Source organism: Coffea arabica, chromosome 5c (genome assembly GCF_036785885.1).
Source record: "Coffea arabica cultivar ET-39 chromosome 5c, Coffea Arabica ET-39 HiFi, whole genome shotgun sequence".
NCBI classification, from domain to species: Eukaryota; Viridiplantae; Streptophyta; class Magnoliopsida; order Gentianales; family Rubiaceae; genus Coffea; species Coffea arabica.
Window position 1 is genome coordinate 46,905,569 of NC_092319.1, and position 20,437 is coordinate 46,926,005.

Genomic DNA, 20,437 nt, shown 5'->3' on the forward strand with positions numbered 1-20,437 from the left:
TCACATTCGTCTTTCTGATGCAACAGCGTATGCAAGGAATGACTAAAACGATTGTGTAACTAATTAATGGATCGTCTTGGAAAAGAAGCCAACGTGAAGCAAAATCTGGATGCAGGAAGTTGATTGTGGGCTAAGAAAAAGAATTACTCCCACTACATCAAAAAGAGCATGTAAACAATCACTTCAGGAAAATTAATGGGAAACAAATTCAGCCAAATATATCGAGAGACTACATTGAATATAACGTATCGGGATTCAAGAACCAGACTAGGATTGTGTGTGTGTGTGTCTGTACTTGGTTAAGAATTAAGATTTTCGTGCATGCCTATTATGACGGTATTCTCCGATGGTAAAAACTCGTGCCTTTCTGACCTACCCTTTGTTTAAGGGATTGAAGGCATTTGAACATCAAGAACGGCGCATGAATTTTCAGTCAAGCAATATCCATCAGATTGTTGCAGCAAATCTGCCATGGTAATGTTTTCCCACATTGGACTACTTGGAATGGGAAAACCACTACTACTACCCTGGATTGTAGTGGTCAAAACTTCTGTCATGCTCCTCCCCCACATAATTGGATCAGAAAAACCCTGAAGACCTTGTTCTGGTGGAATACTCATTCTACCTGCCTGATTATCAGCAGCGAGAATAATATCCTCTGATCTTGATTCATGAAAACTGCTTTTGTACTCAAAGCCCTTTTCAGTGTACTCCGTGATTATGCTAGTTTTGTTTCCATTGGTTGAAGGAACTACAACTCCCTGTTTATTGGGCATTTGGAACTTGTTGAGTTTAGAGGTCTCATTGGCGATGCTAGATGAAGATAGGGAGCTTGTACCTGAGACTTCTTGTGCCTCCATCTGGCATGCTGCTTCGCTGCCACGGAAAAGATGAGGAAAATTGAGTCTCGCATTCTCTCCTCTCAACCTGAAGGCTTCGCGATCATAAGCCAAAGCAGCTTCTTCTGCGGTATCGAATGTGCCTAACCACAAACGCTTCCTGTTTCGAGGGAGACGAATCTCCGCAACCCATTTCCCCCAGTGCCGTTGCCTAACGCCCCTGTAAATTTTAGGGGGCGAAACAGAAAGGTTATGGGGAAGAACAAGTCCTAATCTATTCATCATCACTGTTGCAGCTGATCTTCCTCCAGGACTCAAAGCTAGGGTGTCTTTCCAGTCCTGAAGAAGCTCCTGATGATTATGTTCAGGTCCAAAAGAAATCATATGGTGCTTCTCGGATGGTATCGATGATGTTGAATGAAACCCAGCTGGAGATTGAGTTGTAACTCCTATTTGTCTAGATCTTGTAATTGTTTGAGGTTCATGGTCTAGAGCGAAAGGGAAAACAAACCTTGAAGATGGAGAACGCATGGGTGTTCTTGGGTATGTTTGATGATGATTGGAAATTGCTGCGGGGCTTCGGATCTTCTTGAGAGGCCTGTCCAATGTAACTGTCTTTTGGTGAACTTCTTTCGCATGTTCCATGTTCTTTCCTTCTCTTTTGCTGAAATTCAGATTATCTCGATCATCTGCATAATGATCCCCCTCAGGCAAGCTGGCGTCTTCCATTAATTATAACCTATTTCCAGGGTGCAGTGCAGCATCAAAATTGACTCAAGAGCAAAGGCCTGGAAGTCTGGAATGTGAACAAAGGCCTGATCACAATTGACTCGAGCATCATGACGAAAGATGAGAAACAGAAGCATTGTGTGTAAGCCTTACATGAGAGTCAAGAGTTCAAGGGGCGCAGACTTTGAGATATGATATACTTTGCTTGCAGGGAAAGACAATGTCCTTATAAGTGGTGGATTGTGATTTTTCTCACCCACCTCATGGCGCTGTTTTTCAAACTTGTGCAAATCTTTCCGCCACTGGAATAGAAGCTAACGCTTCCCACAACTGTCCTCAGTGCAAGCCATCAGGAACTTAACTGACTCTTACAGTTCTAGACGAGCCAGTCTTGACATGCTTGTAAACTTTATGCTCTTCCAAGGGGCTAAAAGAATAGTAGCATACGGCCATAATAGCACAACGGATCTTCTGTCTACATCCTGTGCCACACTCTATCCTACTTTTTATTATATTGCTATTTCTCCTTCATAAACATCATGTTTTAGTTCTTTTTTGTTTCCTTAAAATCCAATAACTATTAATTCAGTAATAAAGAAATACAACAGCTTCAAAAAAGTAATATATAATAGAAAAATAAAAATACAGCAGAAAATTCATAAAAAATCTCATTTTTTTATGCATTTTGATTTTTTGAGTTTGTTAAATTTTGTGTATTACTGAATTAATAGTTATTGGATCTTAAGGAAACAAAAACGAATTAAAACATGATGTTTATGAAGGAGAGATAGCAATATAATAAAAAGTGGGACAGAAAGTGACATAGGGTATGGGACAGAAGATCCGTTGCGCCATAATAGATGCATGACAGATGCTTATTCTTTAATTTAGGCCAAAATTTCTGGTGGCCCTCAAACTATTACAAATTTTAATTTTGGCCCTTCAATTATTGACTGATAAATTTTTGCCCTCAACTAATTAAAACGTATAATTTTAGCCCTTCCATCAACTTCAACTACATAATTCATGATTCTCTAGTGGTTCTCAAACTATTAAAAAGTTCAACTTTTGGTCCTCTAACTATTAACTTATAAGTTTTAACCTTCCAACGAATTAAAACATAATCCTAACTTTTCCGTTAGTTTGAGTTGTCATGTCGAATAGAAACGTCTCCACATGCGCTATAAGGGAATAACCGAGCACGTTTTCATCTTGATAGTGATGTTTCTATTAGATACAACGACACAAGTTGATAGAAAAAACTAGGATTATGTATTTTAATTAGTTGAAGGGTTAAAATTTATCAGTTAATAGTTAGATGGCTACTGGAACACGTACACATCGTGCTATTTCTATTAGATATAACACTCAAATTGATGGAACTGTTAGGGTTATATTTTTTTTAATTAATTACAAGACTAAAACTTCTTAGTTAATAATTGGAGGGCCAAAAATTAAATTTCATTACAATTTGAGGGCCATTGGGACATTCGATCCTTTAATTTAATACTGAGAGTGAGAAGAAGTTAGATGTGCCTTGACATTTAAAAAAAAAAAAATTTTTTTTTTTTTAACATTCCACCCAGCTTCGTGCCCTTTTCACCCCCAACTGCCGTGCATAAACCTAAGACAAGTTAGTTGTATATCAAGCCATTGACGACGTCTGCTTTGCTCGTGTACACCGGGCATGCTCAAACCTAAGACAAGTTGGTTTTTCAAGGAATAACAACCGGCATGCTCCTCAGCATACAAAAGATTAATCAGCACCAAATCTCACAAATTATCTTACTCGGCATGTATGCTAAACTGCCAATTCATCATTCAACACCAAATTTTACCCTTTTTTTTATTTTTTATTTTTTTGAGTAACAATAGCTTAATCGGGTCCTATTTATTTGAACTTGATCTACTAAAGTTACAACGGTCTGAAAATTCATAAATAATTTTAGATTATGTTCATATAAATCACCAGTCGTTCATTACTTTTGACATAGAGTCTACTTCACTAGCCCAGTGACAGTAAACCTGCCCAGGTGGTAGATTGCGAAGTCGAGGAATCAGGATTCAATGGAGCACTCAACCATTGATGATAGAAATGGTGAAATGACGAAGGAGGCATGCAGCTGCCGGTTTCGTTTGGGGGCAAAATGGAGTAGAGGATGAGAGGAGGACCCTTTGCTTTTGCAATCTTCGGTGTCAAGTATATCATCATATAACAGTAATCTGTATCGTATAAAGTGTAGTGTGTTGTAACGCAAAAAATTATACTTAATATAAATAATAACAAATTTTTGTTACTCAAATAAATTTCATCCACCATCTAAATTTTGCTTAAACTTCTCTGGCCATCAATTTCAATATTAGGGCACATAATTATTTAAGCAAAGTTAATGTGGATTTCAATGTTTAAGCAGAATTATGCAGCATGCCATTTGTGGAAAGAAGCTCAATCTAGTGTTGATCCACTTAAACAACCCCTTTTTAACCAAATCGGGCCCCGTGGACGAGAATTAATCGTCATTAGAGATATACTGCAAATAAAATAGGTATTTTGAAAAGTCAAAACACTGAACTTAATGATGGCCACAAAGTCAAACCAGCGACCAGGCGTGCAGATTTGATGCCACCAGCACGCTTAATGGTTAATAATTCTTTTTGTCCCTCAAATTCTGATGCAGAGAAGTAAAGTTCAATCCATTAATTTGGCCTGTGGATTATATTAATTGAGGCGTGATTTGCCATTGTCGTCACTCATCGTAGACTACAGTATGTGGAAAATCTTTTAAGTCAGAGTCAAAAACGAATCCAGTCATATTCCTCTTTGTACAACAATATTTTAACACTAATATTTTTCATTTAAATAGAGAATGCTATTTTTAGGATTCATCGTTGTCCCAACACTATTTTTTTTTTAAAAAAAAACTCCTTTTAGCCAATAAAGTAAACCAACAAAAGCTCTATAGAGACTGGAGTTTTAAGGGTGGAAAAAAAACAAATTTTGTATATCTAAATACAAGCCTAAAATAACATGCTTTCAAATTACTCACAATACATCCTCAATGCACCAAATAAAAATATAGGAAAAACTCCATCATTTTCTTCGTCCATATAGGAAAAAAACCCCCGACCTTGCTCCTCCACTTCTCCTTCTCCCCAGGAGAAAGAAGGAAAAGGGAAAGAGGAAAAAAGGCAGAAAGAGGGGGTTTTTTTTGGGAAGAGGGGGAGGGGCGAGGGGAAAGGAGAGAAAGGAAGGAGAAAGGTGGCCGATAGGAGAGGGAGGGAGGGGCGGCGACAGTGAGATGGTGTCGGGCGAGGGAGGACTAGAGGGTGGTGCGAGGTTGGAGAAGGGGGAAGGAGAATAAATTTTAAAAATTTCAGAAATATTCCAAAAAAAGTCAAAATTTTAAAAGTACCTCAAAACATACCATACAAACAGAAATTTTCTGTGAATACATCTACAATTTTTTTTGAAAAAAAAAAACCCTTAAAAGCACCCAATCCATACGCGGATTCAAACGCTTTTGCAAGAACTCTTCTAAAAAACTACCGTTTACACGGACAAGTTAAGGAAATGACTCCCACAGTTCCCTGCCGGCAACAGTGTAGCCGTCCCTTCTTGAAGTAGGATCACCTTTAAGGAGACAGTTGTTTATCACCTTGAAATTGGTAAAAAGATCAAAGCTGCCAAAATCCAATGCCGCTTTAATAAGTATTACACCTTACTTAAACCTTGAATTCGAGATTTCGATGTATTGCAATTCAACTCAGACTCTCACACTAGAAACATACATGCATCTAAGATATTTGCAATGACAGGCATGAAAGAATGAAAAACTCAATTAAGACTCCTGTGACATCAATAGAAGTAGAAAGGGGAAATACAAGTCAATCACAGACTCCAGTCCACACTACGACTTCTCTATCAACAAGATGTAGTTCACCTATCAGCTTAACAAGCTTTACTTGTAGGCTCCCATGCCCACAGCAGATTCTCCACCATAAGGTTCAAAGCTGGCTCCGGCGTTAGAAAAGGAAACGTAGTAGAACTCGGAAACTATGCCAGTGAAGAATACGAAAGCTGCTCCTGCGGCAAAAACTCCCTTCCTAACTGTCTCACAGGAGGGAGGATCCTCACCACCAAAGATCGTCCTGTATTTGGTGTGATAAGCATTCCTAACTGAACCAGCTAGCAAGCATGCCTCGGCAATCAGGAAGAACAACCTGAATCATAGCAATTTTTTGCAGAAGATAATAAAACCATCAATCTTTCAAGCACCAACTTGTGTTGTAAGTAGTATTGATAATGGAGAAAAGCATTTCTCATCATGCCAATTAGATTATAACAATTACATTAAACGGAACATACCAGAGAATAATAAAGAGGAGGACTGCACAAGCTCTTGAACCTCCAGGTTTGAGAGCCTTGCCGCAGCAAAAACATTTGCTTGCCAACATTATGATCACTTGACTAGCCATGAGGAAGAAAAATGCCCCAACACCGAACCCCGTTGCGATATCAGAGTCATAGACACAATAATTATAATCTTTCTCATTATCCGATGTAACTTTGGCCTGCCAACAAGCACATTATAGGACCATTAGTAAGGGCTTGCTTATTGAAAAAAAGACAGAGAAGAGCTCATAATTCAAACGAAAGTTTAGCATATTAAGTTTATGTGCATGATAGAAAACATTTTTCAGAATAACTCGAAAGTCTGCAAAATAAGATCCATCTCGAGCAGCAAAAATAAACTCTATTCAAACAGCAGACGATAACGATAATGTCCACCAGCTTACGTTTTGGTTGAACCCAAAGGAGCATATTGGGTGATTCCAACAGATCAGGTGTACTGAAGCAACAATCTAAAGCATGCATGTACAACACGCCAGCAGTGGGAGTCGGATTACGGCGACACATCAACTAGATTTCAAACTACTACTCGCTAGAAATAATCGTGGAAGTAATATGTAAGCATTTAGAGATGAAACAAGTCAAAAGTAGAGACTGGCTGAATTTCAGAGAACTTCAGAGCAGGAATCTTGAGATGATGTGCATGTGTAGGTCAGACAATGGTATTTAACAGGGCAAATTAAGCTGACTTTTCTATGCAAAGCATCGTCTTCTAGTGATTGGTTTCTGTGAACCTTGACAAGAAGTCGGACGCAAAATGATTTATCTTTTCCATCCAGTTTCTCAATTATCATGAACAAAGCGGAACTGCTAAAGTTTGAATGGCTGCACAGAGTATGATATAGTTCTGCAGGCATCATAGACCATTCCAATCTCAATATCTGGATCTTGATTATGTGATAAACAGGATGAATCAAATGATCAAAATGGTAGATAACTTACCACTTAGACTTCGAAGCCACTCCGAATCTAGACATGTACTTGATACTTCACACAACTCTTATATTTCTTGATATTAATTAAACCTATCAAACAAATCCAAGAGGTGGAAAGTCCCTACTATGCAGTAATTACAAAGTAAATCAAACTCAGCAACAATCTGATTCGTAACATATGAGCAGTGAATAAACAGCGTTCCGTTCCAGTCTCCATCAGTTCCAGTGAATAAACATTACTCGTAGCCATTTTTCTTCGGATCAATATTTGCAGAGTTCAGATCTTTGTTACTTTTTGCATTGCAAAATGGGCAATGTGGACTCGAAAAAAAAAAAAAAAGGTAGAAGAGTCCACAAACAATCACAACTTACAGTGCTTCTTCTTTGCTCAGCAGCAACAGCCAAACCAAAAGCAATCAGATCAAATATGAAGATAGTAACCATCAACAATTTTGAAGCCATGGGAGTAAGGCTTCTTCAGTTCACACTCTCCAGATCTCCTCCTCACTCTTTTGTTCTAAATGTACAACTCCCCCGCTACGTACCTAGCTATCTAAATATACAACAAAATTCAATATTTGAGTAAACAAGAAGAAGAGAAACCAACTGCTAAAATATCATCTTACAGAAGGAGAGAGACTTTTTACCAAAAAATAATGACAACCCAACAGTTCGCCAGCAACCCTCTATGTTAGCTTACTAACCACCAAAAACAAACAGCCAAAATTCTCCCTGATAATTTTAATTAATTTATTTATATTTTAATTTATGGTGGAAAAGTAATTGCTTCGGTCCGACGGTTACTGCTCCCTCGAGTAGTAACTGTAATTGGCGGGGGATGATTGTGATAGACATTGAGTGTCGGTGACGCAAAACTTTTTTGTGAAAGATAATCGGATCGGACGGCTGATGTAGCGGTGCGGTGTAAGTTGGATCACATGATCTGCTCGTTGATGGAGCCACCTGGCAGCGGTTGACAGCGAAGCATACTCTTCCTGTCGGTGGCCTTCTAAGCAGCACAAAATACAAACCCCGTCTAAGCTCACTGCACGAACATTATACGCTGTAGTAGCCGCTTCAATCCATGGCTTTTTCTAATTTGGTTTTTATTTTTTGAACTAATCTAATCTGGTTTTCAGAGTACCCTGAGGCTTTGTTTGCCCACATTAATCATCAAAATTTACAGTTACAACTAATGCAAATATGCTTATAACTTGGTTAATGGGAAGCTTGCAAGAGGATTTGAAATCAAAGAAGTCTGTTTTGATTGTAAGTTATTTGGGATTATTTGAGATATTTTTACTGTAGCACTTTTTGTGGTGTGATGTATGTGAGATAAAAAGATATTGGGAAGATAAAAAGGTGTATTGAAAATTGAAAAGATGATGTAAGCAAATAAAATTGGGAAAATATGAAGCAATCCAAACAAACCCGATTGATGCACCGGTTGCTTGATTTATAAGAATGAGATTCCATGTTTAGAATTTTTTATTTGATAGATCAATTTAATACTTAAATTTAATAGATTCAAATTTTAATTGTTTAGTGTAGTTTGATAAATAAATATTAAACATTCTAATTTATTTTATTAAGTCATATTGAATTTCCAAACAATATACGTCGAGAAAATCAAAGCTCATGAGAACAAAGTCTTAGGTGTGTACATAATACATATGCACTTGTACTTGTGTTCGCGAAGAATCCTGTCTACTGTACATCCCTGTCCATTCATGTGCAAAAAGATAACTACACGCACAATGGTCCTCATAATTTTTTTTTCTCTATTTGGGCCGGGTTGAAAGCAAACATTTGAATCCAGACGTTCCCATTGCTATGTGTTAAAATGGGCTGGGCCTTTAATGGGCGTAGGATGGCTTGTTGGTATGGGCCTTTGAGGGGCGATGCTTTGTGGTTTGGCATATCCATCAGATCAAAACTTGCTCATGGGAGTGACACAAATCTTTAGATTTTTTTTTTTTAAATTTTTTTATCAACTAACAACCTTTCCTCGATTGATTATTTTAATTGATTATAGATTTTGATTTTGAATAATCATTTTCGTGATATTCTCACTTACTTTCGATTCAGGTTATAAACTCTTTAATAACTAAAAAAACTAAAATTCATAGTCAATCAAAGATTTAGTTTTTGCTGATTCTGATTATATTCTATAATCATCATAATTTGCAAAATATATCTAAAGTAAGCGAGAACAAGGCCTAAATCTTAAATGGAACAGCAGAAAACAGCCAAATGGAGTATTTCCATATAGGACAATGTGAATGACGCTCAACTAAAAACTTTAGGTCTTAATTTCTAAAACACCTAATAATTTGAGTACCAGCCGCACAACCAAAAGTCCAACCTGCTTAATGTCCAGTGATCCTTCGCCCGAGAAGTGTGAGCACATATTGGTTGTAGTGGAAGAGAACAATATCACCAAGGAAATTCAAGAAGCCTAAAAGGAATGCAGAGATACAGTTTCTACATTTGATCAAGATTTTGCGTACGTAGGGGTAATATCTCTAGCATGGAAAGACTATCCATAAATAAATACGGGGCAGCTGGTTATATAAATCTAATCACGAATAGTTTCTTTGGCCTCTTACTATATGACTATCTATCGCAAGAAGATTTTATAGCACAGTATCATGACTTTATTGTTTGTTCCATGAAATTTTGTTCCCTCTTCCCCTCTTCTTCTTCTTCTATACGCCACTGTTTGAATTGTGTTCCCAGGTCTACTAAGCAAAGATGGGATTCAAAGCGTTTTGCGCAATTTTTGAGGTGATCAAAGGCTCAAGATGGAGAAAAGCCTCCAAGTGGTACGTAATAGTCATGCCTCAGCTTGTGTTTCATTGCTTTTCTCCTTGCTGATCAATTTATTTTTCTCACCACTATTATTCTATATACTTTCTTATATACGCACTTCAGAACACATATTTTGCAATTATATACTGTTAACACTGGTCTGTTGATATTATTGAGATCGAAAAAAGCATTAATTTCGATCGCATGCAAATAGTACTTTTTGAGGGAAAGAACTTGATTTACTTGAGTTAATGTTGCCTTTTTGTTTGATATTCGCTACCCTGATGTATTCATTTACAGTTCTTTACTGGACATTATGGCCTCGTTTGGCAAGTGAGTTTTTTGAGTGTTTGTCTAAAATTTTACTGTAACTTGTCATAGAAGTTGCAGAAAAAATATTTGAAGCGTGTAAAATTTTGAAGTGTATAATTTAAAAATTTTGAGAAATTTTTTAAGATTGCTGTAGTTAAAGTTGTTAAAAAACTTGTAGCAGACAAACTTGGCCAAAATGTTTTTGTGATAATTTACTGCGATATATTCACAGTAAGAATTTGTAATTTATATGAGAATGCTAAAGGTTAATAATGCCTTTTGTCTTTGCATTTTTGGGTCTATATATAATCAAGTTTTCTTCCATTTTGCTGTAGAAAAAAGCGAAGCATAAGAAAGGAAGTTCAATAAGTAATACCCGCTTTTGAGCCATTTTACTTGCATGCCAAGGCTTTCAATTTAATGCTAAGGCTTTGACCGACAAATTATTTACTTGTTTATCCTCTTATTAAAATTTCAACATGCATCTGGGTAGTAAAGGTGGGAAAATCCAATAAGCCCATTGGGCCAAGTGTATCTATGAGGAAAAGGTCTGCAACTAATTTAGAATCTTTCGTAACTTCTTCTAGGGAAGCCCTCCTTATTTTATACTATTACAGTATAGCCACCTAAGAAATTTTTTTATTTTAATTTTTATTGGCTGCATTTCAATAAAAAATTTTCTCCTTCTCAATTTCCAAAATCTAAGATGGATATTGAGTCTATGGCGTTTAAGAGTTTTGAGTTGTGGTGACACCATTCGAACCGTATTCTTGTTTTACCACAGCAAAAAACTGATCAAGCAACTGAGGCGAAGCTTAGCCATCCAAAAGAACAGGAGGAATGCCATGATGAGGCAACTGCGTGCTGACATTGCTGAACTTCTCCAAAATGGCCAGCATAAGGCTGCTTTATCCAGGGTAATCATAGCTTTTGATATTCCCTTTTGGTAACGTGAAATTTTCTTTGCATTAACTATTACTCAGTGATATAGACCGTGCAGCTTCACAAGGACGAGCTTAGGTTATCAGCTTATGATCAAGTTGACAAGTTTTGTGATTGTGTTGTCAAAAACCTCAAGGATATTAGACCTGACAGGTAAGTTAATTTTGATTTCGGTCTCGTTCATTCCAGCATCTTATAGAGATTTAATTGAGCATTTCAATCATTTTTATAGTTGGACTGTTTTCTCTGTCAACTTACCGCCGCAGAAAGTTGCCTGTTGATATTTGTGAAGCAATATCAAGCTTGATATTTGCTGCTTCAAGATGTGGTGAACTGCCAGAGCTGCATTCATTAAGATACCTTTTCAAAGGACTTCTTGGTCCGCAATTTGAGAGAGCCAATGTCGAGCTTCTGCCAGGAAACACCGTGAACTCTTTAATAAAGCACAGTCTCGTTGTCAGGTCAGTAGCAGAAGATGTGAAGATCCAATTAATAAATGACATAGCAAGAGACTACAAGCAGGATATTGGACCTCTCTCAAATGATGGTGCTAATGGCATTAAAGATCAAACTCGACCCAAAAAGTTCGAGGAAATGCTGCCTGACATTGGACCGAAATTGGCCTTGCAAGATTGCAAGGATATGGTAACCTTTTGGAGTAATTTTCCTGATAGTTCAGATGGTACTGCAGGTTATGTAGCCTCTAAAGCAGCTAATACAGTTACATTCAAAGAGAAGAGTGATGGCGATTCCTTGGAAAGTATTAGATCAGACGGAAAACCGATTGAAATAGAGGCAGCCCCACTCTGTTTCCATGACAGGGAAAAGCTACATATGCAAGGGGAAGATATTATGACTGGGAATCGATACACTACTTTGGACTCCTCCAACAGCTTTAAGAGATCTTCCAACACGAATGCCGCTGATAAAAAGTGTGATCACTTGATCAAGCCAGATTCAGTAGATGCAAGATACGATACCGCAATTGCCACGAACACTTCTCAACATGAAGAAGTCATCGGGGGTCAATGTTTACACAACGACAAAGATATCAAGGCTGAATGTCACGTCAAGGACACAAAAGAAATTCCCAGATCTCCTATTGCCCATGTACATCCAAAGCTTCCTGACTATGATGATTTGGTAGTCCAGTTTGGGAATCTAAAGAAAGAGTACATGCAGAAAATTTCAAATAAATAAGTACCGTATAAGTAGTTGAGGTGGAAAAATTGATCTTGCTCTTGCTGCCTAAGTGTTGATTGACAGTTCACCAGTCATAGCTGCGCCCTTTTGATTCTCTAGTACAGAAGCTTCATGTTAGTGTCAGTTTTTAGACACACGGAAGTTTGTGGTAAGCTCTTGCAGGACTTCATTTTGCAGTATTGAAGTCTAGATACCAAAATGCATTCAAAAGTAATTCGAGTCACTATTTCTTTATCCCCTTGGTTTTACACCTGAATTTTGAATGGTGCTGGAATTTTCAAATGCAAAACATTCTATACAGCAGCAATGTACATAATACCACAGTTAAAGAAGATGAACACAAGTACCTATTTGAACAATATAAAGAAAGCTTATATTACATGAGATAATCCTGGCGAGATTCAGAAGTAAAGGAATAAATACATTTTCACACACAAACGGAGCGAGTTTACGGTGCTATTGAGAATGCTACAAGACCATATTGGCAACATTTCACAAAGAATATTATACCAATTCAAATTTATTGGACACGTGAAACAAAGAATACTCTCTTACATTTCTTCTATAGGAATTGTAGATAACCTGTTTAGATGTATATTCATTTGGCAACAAAACCCAAGGCCTTATTGAATCGAAATCATTTCATTTCTTTACCTACCTGGCACACAAAAATTTCAATTAATAATCAACTGCTTCACAAATCAAATAAAAGAATTTGGACTAGCGTATGGTCGGAACAATTCCGGGAGACTTTCAGCTTTTCCGACCAAACAATAGAAGCTTTCTGAATCCCTTGGAGATTTTAGGGGAGGTTTCACCATTGTTCCACTTTTTACGGCTGTGGTATTCAGGGCTTGTGTCACATTTCTGTGGTGGGGTTGAGACTTTAGACACGGAAACCTTGGGCAAGACAGGAAAATTTTCACTCACCATAATATCCTCAATAACGTCTGAAGCAGTGGAAGGTGGTTCATAACCGCTCATTTCAGGCTTTGATCCAGTATAATCGTTGGTCACCAGAGATGCCTTGGTTGTATCCTCAACATTAACACTAAAGGGTTCTGTTTGAGCAGAATGATTTTCAATTGGCACTGGCAAGTCTCTTTCTCTTTCAGTTTTATCAATTGAAGAAATACTGTGCAATTCCTTAATATCTTCAGCTTCCTCGCGCAAACCACCTGGTGTAGCTTTCAGCCTGCTTTGCTTGTTTTGCAATGATTTCACTGCTGCCATATCATCACTTCCAGGAGCATCAGAAATAGAAGAATATTTATTGGAATCCTTTGCACCAGTTTTCTTATCTGAGAATATCAACTTTTCTTGATTTACCTTCTTGTTCTGAGGTCCACTGTCCTTCATCGTTGCTTTTTTAGTTTGGCCTGCTTTTGATTCACTTGATGACCGCAGATCACTTGTCCGAGCAGCAGATAGGCGATCTATCGTGGAACTCCTGAAAACAGGCTTGTGTAATTTTGCTGTCTCCTGAGTTGAAGCCTGCACCTTAGTCTCCCCATTATTTGCAGACAATGTGGCTTTCTTGTTCTCCTTTGTGGTCATCCTTGAAGTTACTGCAGGGGACGCCTTGGTGGCACTTCTTTCAGCAATTCGTTTTTGGCGCTGAATGCGTAATTCTTCCATCTTCTTTCTATTCTCTTCTTCCTGCCAACGAGATGCAGAGAAGGTAAGAGGACATCGAAGGAAAGTGGTGTGAATCATACAAATGCGTAAAATAGATTAAATGAGTAAAATACTTTTGGATATAGTCTAATGAGCCCAAACAAGTCATTTTACAACCCTATACTAACGTCAATGTGCAAGGAGATGAGCTAATGCCAAGGAAAAGACACTTTATACTTGTGATTACAAATTACAGGTACTGCATATCAAAAGGTAGTCGTAACTCTTGTTCTATGTGATTTCCATGGACTAATAGGGTTTGATGTTTACCTGATCAGTTTTGCTCCTGTGAACCATTGTTTTGCTTCTGGAAGGAGTGTTCCCAGATTTTGATAACAATTCCGATCTGCTCCTACTTAGTAATCCAGCTGTGGTTTTAGACTTGACTTGAGACTTACCAGTAGTGGTGTTAGTTGATTTAACATTTTGGAGCTTCTTAACATCAATAGAATCGTTTGTTTCAACATCAGACTGTTGTTTCACAGCTTCAGCTAATGAATTCTCATTGTAGTCCATCTCTGGATTCCAAGGGGCAGCAACTTGCTCAGCTACCGAATGCCGTCCAAGCACCATATAGAGATCATCTGGTTCATAACCATTATTAGTTCTGATCTTATCTTGTGCATCATCAGGTCTGCTAGTATCATGTTTGTTTGCACCAGCTATATCTGCTTCCAGAAAAATATCAGTCTTTTGTTCGTCAATGGATGGCCCACCAACTGGCCCAGCTTGAATCATGAATGAGTCGTCAACGAGAACATCTTTATTGCTTTCCTTAATCTGCAAAGGCTCAACACCGTAGGCAGGAGTATTTTGACCATTAAACATCGCGTGATCTCCAGATATATCTGGTCGATTGCCAACAAACCAGTTTTCTTCTCTTTGGCTCTTCATGATGGATGATTCAGTTCCCCAGTCAGACAAAGTAGCTTGGCGATGTGCTTCTGAACCTACAAATCTCTGTGACAGTAATAATTCCTCATCTGCAGTTCCTCTCTTTACTACAGCACGGACATTTTCCCCAGCATCAAAATTTGCCATATTTGGTATACCCTCATCAGCTACAGACCTTTTTCCCAACAGAAAAGCATCTGTTGCAATACCACGATTTCTTGGCACATCCTCTGCTTCCACACTAAAGGACGAAAATTTTTGTCCCCCTGAGAACTTGTTGGTCATATACTCGTGATATTCTCCGGTGCTTTGGCTAGTGTCAATCGCTCTTGAATCTGAGTCTGCATCCTGCATAAGAAGACTCTGGAAAACATCCCACTCCTGAGTTCTCTTTTCTCCGTCAGTTATGGCTGCGGAAATATTTTCAATGTCCCTATTAGCAAGACCATCTGTTTCATTGATGTGTTTTTTGATTCCATCCCGTTTTCTGTTCTTGCCTGATGTTGACTTGTGCCGTTTATCGAATGATCCAAGAGCTTCATCCACCTGCTGTTTAAGGGAATTAGCATCTATGAATCCATCCTCATCTGACGAATCAACTTCAGAATTGCTCTCTCTTTCTCCACTTCTTTTGGAAGTAATGTAGTTTATGTTGCAGATAACAACCTTCCGCGAAGAACTTTTTCCAGACTTCTTAGGCAACTGATCCAAGGAATGCCTTTTTCCATCATCCTCATATTCCTCTGAATCACTTGCTGAGCTGGAGTAACTAGGCTCATTGCTATCACTATGTTTAGATGTACGCTCTTTTCTTCTATTTGAAAATTTGTCCTTGTTCTTGGAAACAGATTTACTTTTCCGATCATCATCTGCATGATGGCCCAAACCAGATTCTTCAGTACCCGAAGGCCATGGTCCATTTCCTGGAAAATATGACTGGGGAACCTGCATTCCGGGATAGAAGTAGCCTTGATATGGGGGAAACTGTTGGAATGCAGGACCTTGAAAATTATGCATGTACTGTGCCCATGGTGGTACTTGAGATGATTGTGCACAAGTTGCTTTTAGCAAGCCATTATCTGCAAATACCAGGTTGATCATTGGTGGTTGACGGTGACAGGATAGAACTAAATTGCGTTACTGTAAAAATAATAATGTTCATGAATTTAAATTTTAATGTTTGCAAAGGAAAAGAAAAAGGACATTTCAATGGTGCTTGAAATTGATACAGAAGTGATAATGCTATTGCTTTAACTAACACTTCTTTTGCCAGTACCCTGAAGGTGTGGCTATTTATTGCAAAAGCACCTTGTGATAGTTCTGTGGCTTCTGTCTCATCTAGAGACAGACACTTTGGATGAAGTTGAGAAGAATTGGAGAAGCAAATATGTGGAAGATTAAATAACATTTTCAGCCAGAAATTAAGATTCAGTCTAAATTCTTAGGTCATTGGACACTGTAAATTCAAGGTATTGTCTAACTGGGAGGAAGGCGTTGCGTGTCTGATGCACTGGCTTTTGTATACATGCTTGTTGAACTGCCATAATCAAAATGGAGAATAAGAAGAGAGTGTGTTACAAGCTGTTCAGGTCTATTAATACTTACCCTTGATAGAGAGGCATATCATAAATGATTTTACAGGTCCTTAGAATGTATTAAAGATGGATTTCTATGACAACAAAGGGGTAAGCTGTCAAAGTTGCAAAACAGACAGATGTTTTACACTTTCTTTGAGCAGAAATAGAAGCAACGAAAACAAGATACAAGGAAGGAAGAGGATAGTAAATTAACTTCAGTTAACCGTCTATCCAAAACCATCAGACAGTCAGCAGTCAGCATTCTAAAGTTGATTTTGACCCCAGAAGTTAGATTCTTTACGTAGTAACAAGGAAAATGGAGAGTCAACTTTACCAGGATTAGTCTCTAAACTTCCAGGACTTGTGGTTGAGTCAGATGCTGGTGCATCTACTTGGCCATTCGGTTGTCTGCTGGAGAGAGCACCATCATTACCTTCACCAGCAATGATGATTCCAGATGTTCCCAAGTAAGAAAATTCTGGAGAGAAGGCCTGCATTGCTGCCACTTCATCCATCCAGATTCTATCGTCACTCTTTTTATTGCACAATTCCATGAAATTGTTACATGCTTCCCTGATGAAACCAGATATTAGAGTCATTCAGAGTAGGAGGGAGAGAGAGACTTGTGAATTAATTATTTTATGGAGGAAACTTTTTTTGTTCAATAATCAAGCAGAAAATGCTTCTTGTATCTAGAAGGGAACACTTTACTCGTTATAGTTTAAACGTTATCCTGTTCAAGGAATAAAAAAGGACATGTCAAAATAGATCTGCAACATGAGAAAGAGTCTTGCAGTTTACTCAAGTATCAGGATAACAATCTTTATAATATGTTTCACTAATAACCAAGAGACAAGAAGAAAATTGCTCATGGCAATGCAGAATTTTTAACTCAAAAAATGAATGTCTAGATTATAAAGCAACTGGAGGTCAGGCTTCCTTTCGTTAATGTTATAAAAGTATAAATGGAAAGAGAAGTAGAGACAACTAGCAGTCTCGAAGTACCAAAAATTGGTTTCTGAAAGAGAGTTCTAATCACACCAAGAAAAAATGATTTTTGAGTTTTTAGATAAGCCTGTAGGCCAAATCAGGGTATTTCCCATCTTCAATTTATGGTCAATCTATGATTTGTTAAACAGGCAAAGCTGATGCAATCCAGAGGGTCCATAACAAAACACTTTCCTACCTTAAACGATTAGCTCCAAATGCATCGCTGAATGATATCAGATCATCTATGTAATCCATCTCGAATCCTGCTACCAAAGCACGAGCATAAGCCATTGCTTGCTCTTTCCTTAGTACAGCCCTCCGACTTTCCAAGGCACGCAAAAGTTGAACCCTGTAAATTACAAACAGCAAACAATTATTGAGAGAAAAAATTGGAGAGACCTTAACTTCATAGACACAATAGATCACTATGACCAAGTGCCGATATTTACTTGGAATTCTCTTCTTGTGTGGCATCTCCATTTCCACTCGACTCGACCTTGACAACAGTAAACATGAAATTAATTATTGCACTCGTTAAGAAAATATCAGTAGGAATTGCAAAATGTGTCACAAAACCTATCAACCATAGTCGAATTTACCTTAGCTTGAGCAGCTGAACCTTTTGTATTCGCAACAGCCAAGGACATGTTTCCTGCTGATGACATCGTGATTGTTGAGAAGCTCAAAGCAGTGCACAAGAAGCATTTTTAATGATATAAAAACAAGTTGAAGTATACAGTTCGTCGAATCAGCCTCCTATACTAAGTAGTTTTCCCACAATTTCAGAAGTGCATGGTGCTTGGGCAGTGGAAAACAAAGAAAATCAGATCTATCTCTTTTAAAGGAGGAGGAAGAAGGAGGGAGAAAGAGAGAGAGAGAACTCCTCTTTTGGTCCGTATTTTAGCCCAAAGACATACTGTTTTGATCTCTTTACCAATTCTTTTTACATCTTTTGATGTATATGGTACCAGATTCCGAAATTTCCAATGTATACGGGGCCTGCAGCTCACAACCAAGCAATTTCATATTCTCTTTATCATAACTGATTGGAGATTATGAACTGTATACTAAAGTTCAATCCAAGTCCACAAAGTGTATGGCAGAATCTTTGAAAGTAGGTCCATCTATCTTACCGTCAGCATCAATCTGCCCATTTGCTTGTTCATTCAACAGAATTGAGTCCTCAATCTGCGTGATCTCCCTCTCAATAGTCACGAATCTCTCAAGAACTTCTGGAGTACTAACAAACCTCACGAACCTGAAAGGAACAACATGATCAATAGCATAAAAATGGAACAACTGATTAACAGCATAAAAATCTCAGAACAACTGATCAATAGCATAAAAATGGAACCTTTCCAGAGTGGCTTTAGTGAACCAAGAGGCGTTATTGGACGTAGGCCGAAGAGTAATGGAATAACCCCCTTTAGAAATCTGATCTTTTGCAGATTTGAGATGAGAAAGAAATGGTTCCAGCAGCCCAGAAGCAAATTTCTCATTCTTGTTACCAGCAAAAATTACAAGATCACACCTTTATTACACCATTAAGCAAACCAATCAAAATAAGCGAGTTTTCTCACAAATAAATGGACAAATTTGCATGAAAAGCACAACTGTTTTACCTGGTTCTAGTTGGTGTAAGCTGAAACAGAACATAATCAAGATGGGTTCTCGAGTCCATACTTTTTCACGCACAAAAGCACACACTCAGAGAAACAAAGAAACAGGAATCAGAAAGTCTTGTTGTTTCAGCACATTAGTCTTCTTGGAAGACGATTCTTGCAATTCTTTAATCAGAAATTTAGATAATGGACAGGAAAAGGGGAGGCGATGAAGCTCCTGGGGCACATGCTGCTACATGCTGGCAAGTGAGTGAATGTGAAACACAGGGAGGGATTTCTACCGGGATTCAAACGTGGGGTCCACTATCCCCAGCCGACATGTCCTCTCTACTGCTCTAGTAGTATAGTACTATTACTATAAATAAAAAAGTAGCAAGTTCATATCAAGGTAGAAATTGGTGCCTAATATTCTGTAGCATAGTGAAGGAATATTAGATGTCTGCGTCAGAAATAGAATTATGAATAATGTATTGATAGGAACCAGGAAGGAGCCATTGGCAATTTGGATATTGGCCCATTGTTAGAGGTTAGTTGAGAAGTCGTTTCAGTGTGTTGTTTAGCCTTATAATGCAGCTGTTGTAACCTTGTAATCTTGTGTTTAAAGATAATAAAGAGGGCTCCTCCATTCCGGCAGCAGCTCCATTTGGTTTACTGACAAACCACCTCACCATACTGCAGCCTTCTTCTCTAAGAAGAGAAATGCAAGAGGGGGTGGGGTTAAAATCTTTGATCAAAACTGGCATCGCTTTACTTTGCTGTCACTCTCAATGTTGTAGTAGAGTAAGAATGAGGGCAAGGAATAATCAATTGCATTACAGGTTGGAGTTGCACCTGATTGTATGAACCAGACTTTTCCAAGGGAAAAATATCCACTACTTGGAGCTCTTCCTTCTACGCAATACAACTGGACCTCTTTCTTTCTTTCTTATTTATTTTCTTCTTATTTATTTATTTTTTTTACTATACATATATATATATATATATATACCTTTTCAATTGTTAGGAACTGTCCCAATTTCTATATACCTATGTGTATTTCTTTCCTTTGACACTTGTTATGCAGCCAAGCACGAGAACAGCGATATATTCTAAATTCATCATCAAGAACATCAGCTGATTCACTAAAATGTGTCAATGTGGAACATAACATGTATATATATGGATCGAGTAGTAAAAGAATGTTGTTGAGAAGATGTTCCAAAGAAAGAAAGCGGCTAAAATATGATTAACCTCTTGTAAAACGAATGTCCTCCCCCCGGATGAAAGAGGAAGAGGAAATTAATTATGCATGTGTGGGTGATTTCACAACTGGCAACATTTGTCTTTGTTATAATCAACTTGGCAGCAATTATTGGTTTGACTAATTACAAATATCATTGGATAATTATCATACACATGCAGAACCAGGTAGGACTAGACTTGATCATACTCATTCACAAACCTTTTCTGTCTCGTAGTTTTAGCTGTAACTAGTACTGTTGTTGCTGTTGATCTT

The 20,437-nt window shown here is 37.9% G+C and overlaps 3 protein-coding genes across 11 annotated transcripts; all 3 read right to left on the reverse strand.

Moving 5' to 3' along the window:
- Positions 1-182: 182 nt before the first annotated feature.
- Positions 183-1,923, reverse strand: LOC113689598 (ethylene-responsive transcription factor ERF054-like). Its single transcript, XM_072050226.1, has one exon. The coding sequence runs from the start codon at positions 1,566-1,568 to the stop codon at positions 384-386; it is 1,185 nt and encodes a 394-aa protein (XP_071906327.1). The 5' UTR covers positions 1,569-1,923; the 3' UTR covers positions 183-383.
- A 3,327-nt stretch (positions 1,924-5,250) lies between these two features.
- Positions 5,251-7,727, reverse strand: LOC113691031 (uncharacterized). 2 transcript variants are annotated; one of them, XM_072051326.1, is made up of 4 exons: positions 7,562-7,727; positions 7,287-7,467; positions 5,935-6,140; positions 5,251-5,789 (listed from the first exon to the last, which is right to left on the reverse strand). In XM_072051326.1, exons 2-4 carry the CDS (start codon positions 7,374-7,376, stop codon positions 5,528-5,530), a joined length of 558 nt encoding a protein of 185 aa, XP_071907427.1. In that variant the 5' UTR covers positions 7,377-7,467; positions 7,562-7,727; the 3' UTR covers positions 5,251-5,527. The 2 variants fall into 2 exon arrangements, with proteins under 2 accessions (XP_071907427.1, XP_071907426.1); XM_072051325.1 differs by having other exon boundaries at positions 7,287-7,591.
- Positions 7,728-11,505: 3,778 nt separating this feature from the next.
- Positions 11,506-19,276, reverse strand: LOC113743539 (COP1-interacting protein 7). Of its 8 annotated transcripts, none has more exons than XR_003461125.2 (11): positions 18,943-19,275; positions 18,675-18,851; positions 18,454-18,578; positions 17,920-17,975; positions 17,770-17,816; positions 17,517-17,669; positions 16,665-16,903; positions 14,130-15,832; positions 13,113-13,841; positions 12,184-12,277; positions 11,506-11,976 (listed from the first exon to the last, which is right to left on the reverse strand). XR_003461125.2 is itself a non-coding variant. In XM_027271590.2 (10 exons), the coding sequence occupies exons 1-10, from the start codon at positions 18,999-19,001 to the stop codon at positions 12,254-12,256; spliced, it is 3,312 nt and encodes a 1,103-aa protein (XP_027127391.2). In that variant the 5' UTR covers positions 19,002-19,275; the 3' UTR covers positions 11,506-12,253. The 8 variants fall into 8 exon arrangements, 6 of the variants coding, with proteins under 6 accessions (XP_027127391.2, XP_027127390.2, XP_027127389.2 ...); XR_003461123.2 differs by having other exon boundaries at positions 11,506-12,109; XM_027271590.2 differs by having other exon boundaries at positions 11,506-12,277.
- Between the last annotated feature and the right edge of the window lie 1,161 nt (positions 19,277-20,437).

Bases quoted from the DNA above. Each gene is read 5' to 3' on its own strand.
- LOC113689598 (XM_072050226.1), bottom strand. From the start codon at position 1,568: ATGGAAGACGCCAGCTTGCCTGAGGGGGATCATTATGCAGATGATCGA.
- LOC113691031 (XM_072051326.1), bottom strand. From the start codon at position 7,376: ATGGCTTCAAAATTGTTGATGGTTACTATCTTCATATTTGATCTGATT. The intron at 6,141-7,286 runs GTAAGTTGTGAT...GCTTGTTGGCAG, and splicing joins CTGAGCAAAGAAGAAGCACT to GCCAAAGTTACATCGGATAA. The intron at 5,790-5,934 runs GTATGTTCCGTT...GCTATGATTCAG, and splicing joins CTCCTCTTTATTATTCTCTG to GTTGTTCTTCCTGATTGCCG.
- LOC113743539 (XM_027271588.2), bottom strand. From the start codon at position 19,001: ATGGACTCGAGAACCCATCTTGATTATGTTCTGTTTCAGCTTACACCA. The intron at 18,579-18,674 runs GTTCCATTTTTA...TGTTCCTTTCAG, and splicing joins ACTAAAGCCACTCTGGAAAG to GTTCGTGAGGTTTGTTAGTA. The intron at 15,833-16,664 runs GTAAAGTTGACT...TGGTATTTGCAG, and splicing joins AAGTTTAGAGACTAATCCTG to ATAATGGCTTGCTAAAAGCA.